At 42.4% G+C, this 13,566-nt stretch overlaps 1 protein-coding gene across 3 annotated transcripts in view; it reads left to right on the top strand.

Annotated features, from left to right (window-relative positions):
• HOOK1 (hook microtubule tethering protein 1) overlaps window positions 1-13,296 on the top strand; it is a 55,255-nt gene extending 41,959 nt beyond the window's left edge. Inside the window, exons 21-23 of one of the 3 annotated variants that reach the window (XM_020993107.2) lie at window positions 2,088-2,189; window positions 4,434-4,502; window positions 9,812-13,296. In XM_020993107.2, coding sequence (XP_020848766.1) covers window positions 2,088-2,189; window positions 4,434-4,502; window positions 9,812-9,982 — 342 coding nt within the window. In that variant the 3' untranslated portion in view covers window positions 9,983-13,296. The other 2 variants (XM_078156671.1, XM_078156670.1) reach the window with 2 other exon arrangements.
• Window positions 13,297-13,566: the final 270 nt, after the last annotated feature.

A 13,566-nucleotide genomic window follows, 5' to 3' on the forward strand; every position in this document is an offset into this window, starting at 1 on the left:
CAATCACATCTTGCTCAGATACTGAGTGTGTCCTGGCAGGCTTTCACTATATCATGTCCTTTAAAAAATTTCCTACAATTTTATTGAAATGTCTGCAGGGCCTTGATTGTCTTCCTAAACAATTTTGTTATAAGGATTTGTCTCCTGTTTACATTTAAGCAACATTGTGCTTTCTGGGTCAAAACATCTAGGAAACATAATTGGGGGCTTCTCAATTATTAAACGCTGTAAAGAATTCAGGGTTGGCTTTAGAAAGAAGGCCATGTTGTCCTGTCCCCTTTGACTCTTTGTCCAGTGGTTGATAAGTGACAGATTATGGACTGGGAGATTTCAATGACCTCACCAGACACATGCAGCGGACCCACAGTGGAACATTTCCATGGTCTCCTAGCTCCTGGATGTCCTGGGCAGAGCCCCTCTGCCCTTTATCTGCCAGTGAGCCTGGCCTGGGCTGTGGGGATGCTTGCTGCTGTTTCTGCCTACCACCCATGAGATTCTGATTATAACCCCTGAAAAAATACTGAGGATGCCTAGAGCAAGGCTGTCCTGGCAGGCTTTGCATTCTAGGAGGCCCCTGTAGAAGCTTTGTAAGGAGACCAACGTAACTAGGCATGCTGACCAATTAAGTGACTATGTCACTTAACTGAAGTAGGGGTGGATGTTTGTAATGCTCATTTAGCAGGAATTTGCATATCAGTCATGATAATGATAATAATACTTTCCAGCACATGTGCACTACTTTAAAAACATAATAGCCAGCATATACATAGTGCGATAATAATAACCAGCATATGTATGTATATATGTGTGTATATATATGTATATATGTGTATATATATATATATATATATATGTATGTATATATATACACACACACACACACAGCCCCCTTCCCCTCTGCCCCAGTTGCCAACATCTCTCCTGCTTGGACGACCCAGAGCACTGATGCTTTGGTCTGTCTCTGGACCCTGTTTTCATGAAGCACGTACTCTGAACTGTGATGGCTGCAGAGACATGGCGTGTGGTCCATGCCCAAAAAGAGATGACAGCCCAAACTGGGGAAAGGGGGGACAGTAACTAGCCTAAGAGAGGCCATCCCTCTGTGAGCCCTGTGAATGGGGCCAGCCCCGTTATCGAGGGGGAGTCAAGGGCAGCCAGGGTGTAGTTGTGCTCGGAGCCTCTGCTCATTGGGAGGAGATGGGGGGAGGGGAGTGGCTGCTTGGCTGGGGAGGGCCTGGAAGGGTGGCAGGGTTACCAGCAGGCAGCAAAGAGAAAAGAGGAGGGGACTGAAGTGGTGGGATCCTCCCAAGCTGGAAGTGCCCAGGGGTGCAGGGCAAGGGCATCATGCCCTCCTGGAGTGCGCACTCTTTTTCAAAGATCTCATTGATGTTGAAAGACAGAAAGAGGTTGGGTGGAGGGAAGGATTTTGGTTCTGGGTGGGTGCTTGTTCTATCATAAGCTGTGCCTACTTGTATGTCCCTACTCCATGCGTCAACCCTCAGAAAGATGAGGACCCCAAGGCCAGGCCTGGACTCTTTCTCATAGTCAATTGTGTCAGCCTCATAGGGCTATTGCAGTGCTCTTGAGAACTCTGTGGTCACCTTCCTGGCCTGGGAGACACTGAAACTGGACTGACCACTTGGGTGTTGAATTGTGCCTGCCCCATGCTAGACGCTGTACCAAGTGCTTTACAAGTGAGAGGGAAGCGCTGTGATCGTCCCGTTTCACAGATGAGGAAGCAGACAAGTAGAACTGTAGTGATTTGCCTGAGGTCACTCACCTGGGAAGTGTTGGAGGCTGCACTTGATCTCAGTGTTCCTGACTCGGGATCCAGCATGATCCATTAAGTCACCCTGCTGCAGAGGGTGTGGTCCATTTACAAAGACCTTGGTCTTTGTCTTTTTCACTTAGCCAATTTTACAGTGGGTTAGTGTAACTCCTGAACCCCTAATTCCCCAACAGTTACCCTATTTCCGTAATCATTGATCATTTTCTCTTCAATTTGTTTATCATGTTTTTGTTCAGTTCTAGAGTGTTTTTCATCTATAGATAAATCCTGATATGCAGTATTTGTTTTCTCTGAACAGGTAATTAGAACCTTGGATCCCAAATTAAATCCAGCATCAGCTGAAATAATGCTACTAAGAAAGCACCTGGCAGAGAAAGACAGAAGGATTGAGATACTGGAGGTACATTGGCCATCCTTGTTCAGGATCTGTTTACTCTCTGCTAGCTCCCAACACAGAGTTTGGACTCTGGGAGCTGCTTTATGTGGGTGTTATAGAGCAGGGGCACTTGGCCCTCATGACCCAGTTAATAAGGGACAGGGGTAGGGCCAGCATCTGGGCCGGGATCTGAGCCCTGATCTCTAGGCCTTTTTCCTACTTTGCCCTGCACCAGTTATCCCTGGTTGATGGTTCATGATTGAATTAGGAGGAAGCGTTTCTAAAAATGTTCTAGATCTCTTAGCAGATTGTTGGAGAATCATCTAGGTTGTCTGTGGGTCAGCATCTGTGTCATGTTAACAGCCTCAGAAGTAGAATGAGCCCAGACCTGCTGGAAGACCTCCCGAGGAACAGCTTTGAGCCCAAGTTGTGGTTCCTCCAGCCAAGCTCTGGACAAATGGGGTCACCTTGCTGACTCCCGGGGATGGCCAGGGAGGACAATTAAAGAGCGCTTTCACCCTCACAGAGCCCTTTAAGAATATTCTCACAGCAGGAATTCTTGTTACTCTTCTGCATGTGATATGTCTCCCAGATCGCTCAGCAGAATTCAGTGCTCCCCTTCAGGGCTTTAGACTTGCACTCAGTGCTCTCTGCCACATGCAGTACCACTCACCACTTTGTCTGAGGGGCCCAGGACTTCCCTGGCTCCCTCTGCTCCCAACAGCAAGTCCAGTTTGGTGGTGATTCTCCAGGGACCCTTTGATTAGTACCTTTGAGTTTGGACTTTAAATATTGCCTTTTGCTATCAATATTTTGAGGGAAGCAATGTATTCTTAACTCACAGCTCACTCTTCTGATGAAATCACAGATCAGATTTAAATGAACAACACTACCTTTTGATTTATTTGATTCAGTATATTAAAAAAATAAATCACGTACTATGTGCCAGGCACTATGCCAGGCTTTGGGGATACAAAGACAGATGAAAATGATCCCTTCTCTCAAGCTCTTACATTCTGTTGGCATGTACATGTACACATGTAAACATATCAAAAGAAATCAAAACTAATTATGGGAAAAAGGCATTGACAAGAAGGGAATCAGAGAGGGACTGGGGATCAATATGATATTAGCTTTGCAAATTTTATAAGAGTTTGGAAATAGCATATGTGCTCTATTCATTTAAAATCTTGCAAATCCCTTTATTAAAAACTATATACATACATATATTTATACATGCATATATATGTGTGTGTGTCTATATGTCTGTATCTATAGCTATCTATGTATATGTATATATATATACCTCTATATACATGACTTTACAAAACCTGTCCAGTTCTGTTTATTACATTAAGAAATACCTGAGGGGCAGCTAGGTGGCCCAGTGGATAGAGCACTGGCCCTGGAGTCAGGAGGACCTGAGTTCAAAACCAGCCTCAGACACATAACACTTCCTAGCTGTGTTACTTTGGGCAAATCACTTAACTCCAGTTGCCTCATTAAAAAAAAAAAAGGAGAAAAAAAGAAAAGAAATACCTGAGAACTATAAATGATCATTGGTTTCCTTTGGTACTTGGTAGGAAGCTTTTAGAAATTGTTTATATGTTTTGTTATGACATCACTTATACTTCCCAGTGTGTTCCTCCCTCTACCCTCCCAGAAGCTCTGCCTTAAAGCAGAGAAGAAAAGCTCAGTTCAGCAATGCTAATCAGCGCATCAGCTAAGCATGACAGCTTGTGCAGTATTCTGCGCTCTGGTTCCCCATCACTACCACAGAGAAGAAGGGGCCACATTCATCTGTCTTTCTTGGTCATTGTGATTTTATACCATGGGGAAGGAAAGGGAACGAGCATTTACCCAGTACTTCCTGTGTGCCATAAGCACTTTACAGAGATGATTTCATTTGACCATCACTGCAGCCTGGGGAGAAAAGTCATTATCCCCATTTTTCAGATGAGGAAACTGAGGCAGACAGCAGTTAAATGACTTGCCCAGATGGTGACTGAGTTCCTGAGGCTAGATTGAACTCGGGTCTTCCGGAGTCCCTGTGCAGCACTCTCTCCTCTCTGCCCCTCAACTGTCTTGTGTTCTAAGGCATGTGTAAAAGGTGGTCATGTTCAAGCTCTTCAGTTTTATATACAATTACAGGCTAATCTTTTATATTATCAGGAATAAACTTTATTGAAATGTTTGGTAGAAGTAACTCATTCTGTTCATATTATCTCGGACAGTGATCTTTCTAATATTTCTTGTATCTTTTTCCAGAGTGAATGTAAGATAGCAAAATTCCGTGATTATGAAGAGAAACTCATTGTGTCTGCCTGGTATAATAAGGTGGGTTGAAATCTAGCTGATTTGATTCATTAGGGAGAAAAATGTTAACCAACTTCATTTTGTTAATATTTTTTAAAAACGCTTTGATCAGAAACAACTTCATTCTCCATAAGCATGTTCCTAAACAAATCTAAATTCTCCTTTCACCAAATTCAGTTCAACAAATGTTTATTCACTGGTTGCTTGTGTTTAAAGCACTTTGTTAAGTCCTGGGGATACAGAGGTGAAAGGCCAAATAAGCCCTGTCTTCTGTGTGCTTTAGTCTCTGGGGGTTCAGAAGTGTGATGGAATGTGGGAGGAGTGAAGGTTGGAGGCAAATGGGAGTGGGGGTGAGGCCTCCTTGGAAAACTGGAAAAGAGCCCTAGGGGCCTGAGGAGAATTGGAAGGTACAGTGGGGGGGATATATCTGGAACCCACCCCTAAGTGTAATACAAGATAAAACTTGGCGGGAGCAAGGGTTAGAAAGGGTCCTCAGAAAACCATGGGACAGAGCTCTGGGCACCTGAGGAGGGTGGGAGGGGGACATTCCCTGTGTTAACTCTTTCTTTTATGGGAGGTGTTACTTAGAGATGTACCTAGGAGCCATCAGCCTAGGCTATTTGAGGATGACACTGGTGATTCTAGACGGTGGATAAAAACCAGAGAGATGTGAAATGGTGCTTCTTCGAGTGGACTTTGACAACACACTTTCTTCATCATCGATGACAGTGGAGCCATAACATCTGGACTGTGATGTCACACTGCTGGATCTGCTACCAGAAGAAATGGAAAGCACAATGAAGAGTGCAGAGACAGGCAGAGCCCTTGTGCTCGGTCAGTGTGTTGGGAGGAGATGCATGCTGGAAAGGACACCTTTGTTAGGTCACTAATTCTGCCTCTTATCGTCAAAGAGGAAAGAATCCCTAAAACTTGGACAAAATCTCATGACATATCCAGGCATCCTTGATGAAAGTCTGTGAAGGCAATAGGTGAGCTTTCACTACTGGTCTCCTACAGCAGTCACACTGAAAGGTGTCAAGAATGTGAGGGCCCACTGAGCTTATTGTTTGATTCAGGGGAGTGAGCAAACACGCACAGAGGAGGTTCTGCTTCGCAGGTAACGCCATCACGTGTCAAAGTCATACAGGGCTCCATGAGAGAGACAACAAACCCCTCTGATGATTATCATCAGGAAACGCACAAAATGGCTCAACAAAGGGGTTTACCGTTGATATGAGAGAATCCAGACGGGACGTCCCCTGGATATTCCTGTTTGAGGAGCATCCTCAGTGTTGGTCTTGCAGCCCCAGAACACTGCAGAGCCCCATCTAGGAGGTCATGATCATTCAGAAGCAACGGCTCTGAACAAAGACTGATGCTTCATGTCCCCGGGACCACGAGGGTCACTTGATTTTACCTTGCAAAAGCCCACATTGTATATAGGAGAAGCTTTGGTTATGGGAAGTTGTGCCCCAGGATCCCAATCTTATCCCTGCAACAAAGGCTCATCTTTTTTTACTGCTTTTTTTTTTCAAGTAAGCACTGAATTTTCCTCCGTTGAAGAAATAAAAGGAGGAAAACCATGGTAAGATCTTTCCACAGGCTAATGAGAAAGTGCACTCCTCATTTCTGGTCAGAGAGGCAGTAGACTCAATAAGCAGAATGAGATGCACAGTTTTGGACATAATGTGGGAGTTTCTGCCAGAAAGGCCCATGTTCTTCTGGTGATGCTATATGGTTCTGAGTCCTGTAATGCCACATTCTTCAAAGAATTAAAGTTGAGGGTCTTCTAAAAGAAAATGGATATGTGTGTGGCAAATAAGAGGAAAAATGAGACATTGTGCAAGAGGACATAAAGGATGACATTGCCAAGATTTGTGAGTAGAAAAAAGAGTGAGAAGGGAGGATGATCAGTGGGCAGCCCACTGGTGTGTATACACACCACAACAGGAGAGCCGCCTCCTGTCACTTCAGGTCGACTTGAAGATATTATGTAAGGAGTCCTCACGCTATGGAGATTATAGATCATGGATGCATAAACAGGGTAGCTTTTAAAATATCTTTGGGATAAAAATCCATAATTGTCTTTCTAATTTAGATAGTTAAATTTGAAACTAAAAATGTTTTTTCTCTATTGAATTATAGTTTTAAAATTTAGATTAAGAAGGAGAAAAGTAAATAGAAATAAAAAGAACCTCTCCAATCTTTTAATACTTTCTTCCTAGTATCATTAGTACAATAATACTGGCATGAAGACAGTCAAGTATTATTCACATAATCCAAATGTTAGGCATTATACCTATTGGAACCAGAAATGGAAGTGTGGGCTTCAGCCTGCCTTAAGATTGGAATGATTAGAGAGTGTGAAAGATCCCTTTAAGCAGTGGAAAATGGTATTGAACCAATAATCTCCTCCAGTCTCCACCATTTTGGCACATTCATTCACTGTCCTGGTATCTTTTGTATGCAGGACCCTAAGCTAACTGCTGGAGGAAAGGCCAGATTAAATTTGACATGTGAAGCTAATAGTCTTTTGGCTTGCCTTAATGAGAATTTCTTTAAAAATAATACATTTTTATTGAATTATTTTGTTTTTTACATCATCAGAATTTCCTCCTGGTATCCCCTTCCTAAAGAGGTATCCCATATAAAAATAATATATTTTTAAAGACCTCCCCCCAAAAAAGAAAGGAAAAAAGTCAGCATAACTGTTTGATACTTTGAAAAAGTATGAAAAGTTCTGTAGCACTTAACGGACTTCTCTCTTGAAAGGAGCGGGATAGGGCTCTTCTCATAGCTCTCCCTTCAAGCCGGTCTTGATCTTGATAAGTTCTCAGCATTCGGTTTGTTTTGAGGTGTGTGGCGGTGGTGGTGTTCTTTCCATTTATATTGTTGTAATCATTGTGTATATTGTTTTCTTGGTTTTGCTGACTTTGATTTCTATCAGTCCACGTAGCTCTTTCCATGCTTTTTTGTATTTGTTACATTCAACATTATAGTCCTCGACCACATTTTGTTTAGACATTCCATATTCTTAGGACATCTACTATGTTTCCAATTTTTTGCTATAACAAAAGAGGCTTCTATAAGTATTTTGGTGTAGAGGGGGACTTGCTCCTTTTCAGTGGCTTGCTTGCAGTGTAAGCCCAGTAATGAAAGCTTTAGGTCAAAGGGTATGGCCATTTTAGTCACATTATTTGTATAATGCCAAATTGTTTTGCAAAGCAGGTTGTATTAATTCCCAGCTCCACCAGCACTGCGCCAGTGTGCCCCTCTTCCCACAATCCCCTCACATTGCCTGTTGCCGTGTTTTGTCATCTTTGCCAATTTGCAGGGTGTGAGGGGAAACCTCAGACTTGTGATTCGCATTTCTCTTCTTAGTAGTGATCTGAAGCATTTTTTCATGTGGTTATTAATAGTTTTTAGTTCTTTTGAGAATTTTGTTCACATCCTTTGCCCATTTGTCTTAATGATATTTGCATACTTCAAAGGAAGCACCGATTAGGAAAACATCTGTTCTGGGTCTGATTCTCACCAACAAGGAGAAGTGTTAGGATGCTTATGGGAGAACATCTGCTGTTTTCTAGACTTTGTGATAGTGAAGAAGCTAGTTGCTGCTGACATGCTCCTTTGATTTTGGGAGAGCATGTTTCACTGCAGTCAGAGAACCCACCGGAGGAGATCCTGAAGTGTTCCGGGCAGGGGTTAACCCAGGAGGGGCATGGAGTTTTAGGGATCACTATGTAAGAAAAAATGTTTCTGATGAGGCAGGGGGGGAGGCCTGTCCAAAGACTAATGTGGAATCACAGGGCATCACTGACTGCCCCAGATTGATGAAGGGCATGTGCAGAAGGTGGAAGGAAGGGTAGGAGAGACAGTGTGAAGAGTATAAGGAGGGGACCTGCAGCTGGTCAGTGGTGCAAGAATGTCTATCGCTCTCTGCTCATTACGAATGTTGAAGGAAAGAGGGTCATCAGGAAAGAAGGCAAAAGGCTGAACAACTTCATTCTTCTCTTGCCTGAGAATGACGTTTTGGACAGGGATGTTTGATGGGGGAGTGCCATAAAACCAGTATAAATAGGGAAAAGAGCAAGAGAGAGCTTGGTTACCCTGGATGATTCGCTAGGCCCAGATACACTTCAACCCAGGGTGAATTTGATTTCTGAACCATCACTGTTGATCCCCAGGAGAGGCCTTGCAGGACTAGAGAAGGAAGGAGAATGTCTGGCTTTCCAAGAAAGGGAAGAACAGGGGTTCGATTTCTGGCAGAATTGTAGAGTCTGTTGTTAGAAGGATCCAAGTGCCAGCCTGGCCTCGTCGAGAATGGGTTGTCCTACCCTCGCCTTCTTTGATTTTGGACAAGCTTCCCAGACTGGTACGTAAGATGAATGCTGGGGATGTTGTGTACTTGATTTAAGAAATAGAAGCCTTTGATGGAATCCCTCACACTGCACGTGAGCTGCGTGAAAGCGCTGACTCTTACGTCTAGTTCGCTAGACTTGGTGTAGGCATGAATGGTTCCATTCCCCTTGATGGGTCCTGAGTGTGGTGCCTCAGTGCTGTGTTCAACCTGGAAGACAGAAGATCCTGGCCGCTGCCTCTAGACAGTGGCAGAGCATCAGTAGGATCCTGGCCTTGGCTTCAGGAACACAGCCTGAGCTAGAATCCTGCTGCAGATCCTGCCATTGTCATGAAAACCCAATGGACAATGCACATAAAATGCCTGGCAATGTGGGCAGCCACTGCTGTGAGTCTTCCACAGTAACAGTGACAGCTGGTGGAAAGGCTTTCATGCGGAGAGATTTTCTTTGAACTCCTGAGGCGACAGGAGGATTAACATGTGGATGCTGTAGAGAGGTGTCTTTGAGCATGTATAAAGTGCCTTCTCTGTGTTGGGCACTATGCCAAGCACTGAGGATACAAACTAAGGCAAACGCGTAAAAGACATGCCCTGCGTTAAAGTCTAGAGTGCTTCAAGAGTGCATGAACTGCTCAGAAAACATGAAAAGGCAGCATCTGAGCCTTGACAGAGAGAGGCAGGGGTGAGGAGGAGAGTCATCTCTGGCCTAGGGAACAAGAACACCTATGGCAAGCAGTGGGGAAATGGCTTATGCCTCTGGATGACTAGTCAGTGTTGGTGGAATGAATGCCCGATGGACTGTGTCTTCTGGCAGGCCCCAAAGAGCCCAAAGCCTGTCTGTTGGAAGGGTTTAGAAATCACTCCATCACCCAGCAGGCAAGGAGACTTCTTCTGGGGTGGTTCTTGTGGCTTCTTCTGGCCATCCTCGCCTTGCCAGCTGCCATCTTCTATGTTGTTTTCTCTCCTCTAGAGTCTTGCTTTCCAGAAGCTGGGGATGGAATCCAGACTGACCGGAGGGAGCGGTGCCTGCAAGGATGCTGGTGCATGCCCTCCCATGCGCTCCTTCCTTGCACAGCAACGGCACATCACCAATGCCAGAAGAAATCTCTCTGTGAAAGTACCTGCTGCAACATCTGATTAAACTCCAAAAGAAACACAGACCCTTAAGTGCCCTTAACTTGTTTGTAGCTTCCACAGTCCTTGTGGATTATAAAGAGCCAGTCATGGTGCTGGACAGATGCAGATCTGCTCATCAAAAAGAAAATCAATGAAATTGATTTCTGTAAGGCAGTTGTAATAGCTACATCCATCTTTTCAGATGGTCAGAAATGAGGAATTGAAATATTAGAAATTAGAAAGCACATATCTCAAAGAATTATATTTGTCTTCAGAGCATAATGTTTAGAATTACAAATTGGCAATGCATATTTAAATTCAAGATATCCAGTTAGCCTGGTACCTTGATTAACCAAGGCATCATTGAAAATTTATAATTTGAAAAAATACCAGCTATTTTTTATCCTACAAGATGAAAATCACTGAGGTGAGCACACCAAACTGAAGAAATCTTGGGTGGGGTGGGGTGCTGCTTTTAGCTGTACCGGTACTTGTTCAATTTAATCTTTCTATTCTCATCGTTAGATGAGATAATTTTAGTATTTACTGGAAGATGATTCCACTGATGGGAAAAAAAATTAAAAGTTGCAATAGTTTTTTCTATAAATGCAAATGGTTAAATAGAAACATTTTCAGATATTTGAGAGGTCAGAATCTCTCTGTGGGCAGCTATTAATCATAAATGGGACCATTCCTAGGATTAGGCCCTGGCCAATTTTGTTGAAAATCTTAGACAGGAATTTAACTGACTTTTAAAAAGTTATTTTATCCTTGGAAAACAAGCTAAAAACTAAGATGTAGTGTGTCATATTCATAGCCATTTTTAAAAAGTCAGTTGGCAAGGCAAAATAATTTATTGCTTTTAAACATTCCAGAGTTTTCAGAGCTGACTTGAAACATGCCTCTGTGTTTAGAAAGGGGGCATTATTTTAGGAAGCTACATGAAATGAATTTAATTTGGCTTATTCCCTAGGGAGCCACTTTGTGGTATTCAATTCACCAATGCCAAAAGTTGTCAGTGTATTATTAGCCTCAAGTTTTGGACAACCCCTAAAAAATGTAATTTTTTATCTGCTGTGGAAATATGTCCTTGTCTGGGCACTTAGTCAGTAGTCCGTTCACTGTTTAGATGACAGCTTCATCCCATCTCAGGCAGAGAATTGTGGAATGATGATGTGGGCAGATTAAGATGACTCATCCCCAGCATTAAGACCCTACCCCCTGAACTTCTGTCTCCTGAAGGCTTTTCCAAGAACTCTCTGCTTGGTGTCTGTCCCTTGGACATGTTGCCTGTCCCAGGCTTAGCTTTTTATTGCTAGTGTTTCTTTACAAAATGTTGAGTGTTGTGTCTACGGTATTGTGTGTTTAGACATCTGTTTTAGGGACTGTCTCAGTAAGCTTCTCCAGTTTATTGAAAGGACAGAAGAGTATACCGCTTAATGTGGTGCAAGCAGGGATCCTCATGAGCAAGCGTCAGTGTGTTTTGTATGGCCAGATTTCCTTCTGCACTACCCACTTCTGTTGACTACCTCTGGGGTTCTGATGGTTTTGACTGGTACAGTGATGTGGTTGGCTCTTATTTTGTAACTTTGTAAGCTCTGCTTGTCTATGATTTTATTGAAACGGAGAAAAATCCTTTATGAGTATTTGAGCATGCTGTGTAAAGTTTTCTAACTGTGACATTTCAGTCCACCCTAGTGAGTAGAAAGGATTGTCGCCTCGGTGTTGAAGAATGTTTATAAATGAGACTTAAGAAAAGCATAATTTAACTTTTCTAATGGTATTCACTTTAAAGCAGCAGTTGCCCCTCCAGTGAGCCCTGCTTTTCTCATAGAATCTTCCTCGGGTGCTAAATAGAATTTTGGTGCCCTCGTTCCATTGCTAGTGAAATGGAAGACCTGCAGTCATGGCCCTGCCATGTCTGCAAAAGGGGCATGGTCAGGTTGCATTTGGTTCTGTTAATATGGGAAAAACAGCTCAACTACAACCAGGAGGATAAATGTCTTTGCATAGAAAGGGTAGAAGCCGGGCTTCTCCATGATGACGGCTTCTGATAATAATGGGAAAGTCCAAGGACTGTCTGGATGTGCGTACCTGGCCTGATTGGTGGAAAGAGAAGACTGACATCCTGTGGGTGATAAAGCATCAGAAATAATTGCTCATGAGCCAGGATTGGGGTATTTCTTCTTTAAAGAATTTATATTCTCTGGGGGCCAGGGTGGGTTTACCTTGGAGTAGAAATGCACCACATTTATCCATGTGAAAAAAAAAGGGACTGTTCTAGTGGTGATTATAAAACCAATTCAAGATCGGTCCTTAATTTGGAGTCTTTATTCTGAGATTTTTATTTATTTCTCTTTTTCAAAGTGTGGTGGTATACATACATTCTTATGTATGCATATGTATACATATATGTATGTGTATATATACTGTGACAATGATGTTTAGTTTATCTGAGATTTATTGAGAATATTGAGAAATATTTGAATTTGGCTCTATTTTTCCAGTGAATAATTAAGGTTATTGAACATATAATTTAGTACAGATTTAAATTATTCATTTATCTCTTAAACTTTTGTCTGGAAACCTAAATGGAGTCTCCCTCTAATTTTTTTGTCATTTCATGTTTAATGTAAAGTGATAAGTTGAATGCTATAACGGTTAAAGTTCTTCTTAATCCTAAGGCTACTTGTGTCTACTTACAAATACATCTGAACCAGTGAAAAATCATTCCAGCAAGTGAATATTGTGCACGTTTCATCTCTCCCTTAGTTTATCCTACTATGTTTAGTCAGAAGCTTTTCAGTTTATGGAAATGGGTATGCATGTAAATATGTCTGCCTACATTTTTGTGAATTTTCTTTTTAACCTTACAGTGAAATAAGTTATGGAATCACTAAGGCATCAGTTTTGTTTTTTAAAAAGGAAGACCAACAATTTCCTGAATTCGATGTAGTTTTGTGTAATGTTTTACCCGTCAAAGGTATGTGAAGGCCCTTCCTCTTTTTTGTGGGAAAGTTTTACTTGGACACAGTTTTGAACACACCAGAAGCAATACCTGATTTATTTTCCTAAGTAGCCAGGACGTCCTTTTGCATTGTGGTTGTCAGTTAGCAGACGGCCCAGCAGTGAAGTATGTGGTCAGCTTCCCTAATGCCTTTACCACTTTTGTCTCCAGTGGGCCTGTCAGCTTCCAGTGGACACATGGGACATGTGGCCTGCTTTAATTTTCCAACATATGCTCACCTCAATCGATTTAGAAACAATGTTGCACTACTTTTTATTCTTCCCTCTTTGAAAATGTTCTTTTTATATTTACATAAAGACCAATGAAAATGACTTTGGATTTGTCTCTTTTTTTGTTGATAACCATTCTCAGTGCAGGAACTCCTCTGAGAAGGTGGTGTGTGTTGTTTGCACCCTCTTTGCAAATGCCTTTGGCCTTTTTATACCTTAAACCTATCGAATCTGTTTATAACATGGTGGGGGTGGGGGTTAGGCAGGAAGAGAGTAAAATTTTAATGAAAACTAAAACACTCTCCATGAGAACTTTCACCTAAGGCTGTCATATAGTCTTGGGTAATAACAGATTGGCCCAATAATACACGG

Source organism: Phascolarctos cinereus, unplaced genomic scaffold, assembly GCF_003287225.1.
Source record: "Phascolarctos cinereus isolate Bilbo 61053 unplaced genomic scaffold, phaCin_HiC Scaffold_5;HRSCAF=322, whole genome shotgun sequence".
In the NCBI taxonomy this organism is placed as follows: Eukaryota; Metazoa; Chordata; class Mammalia; order Diprotodontia; family Phascolarctidae; genus Phascolarctos; species Phascolarctos cinereus.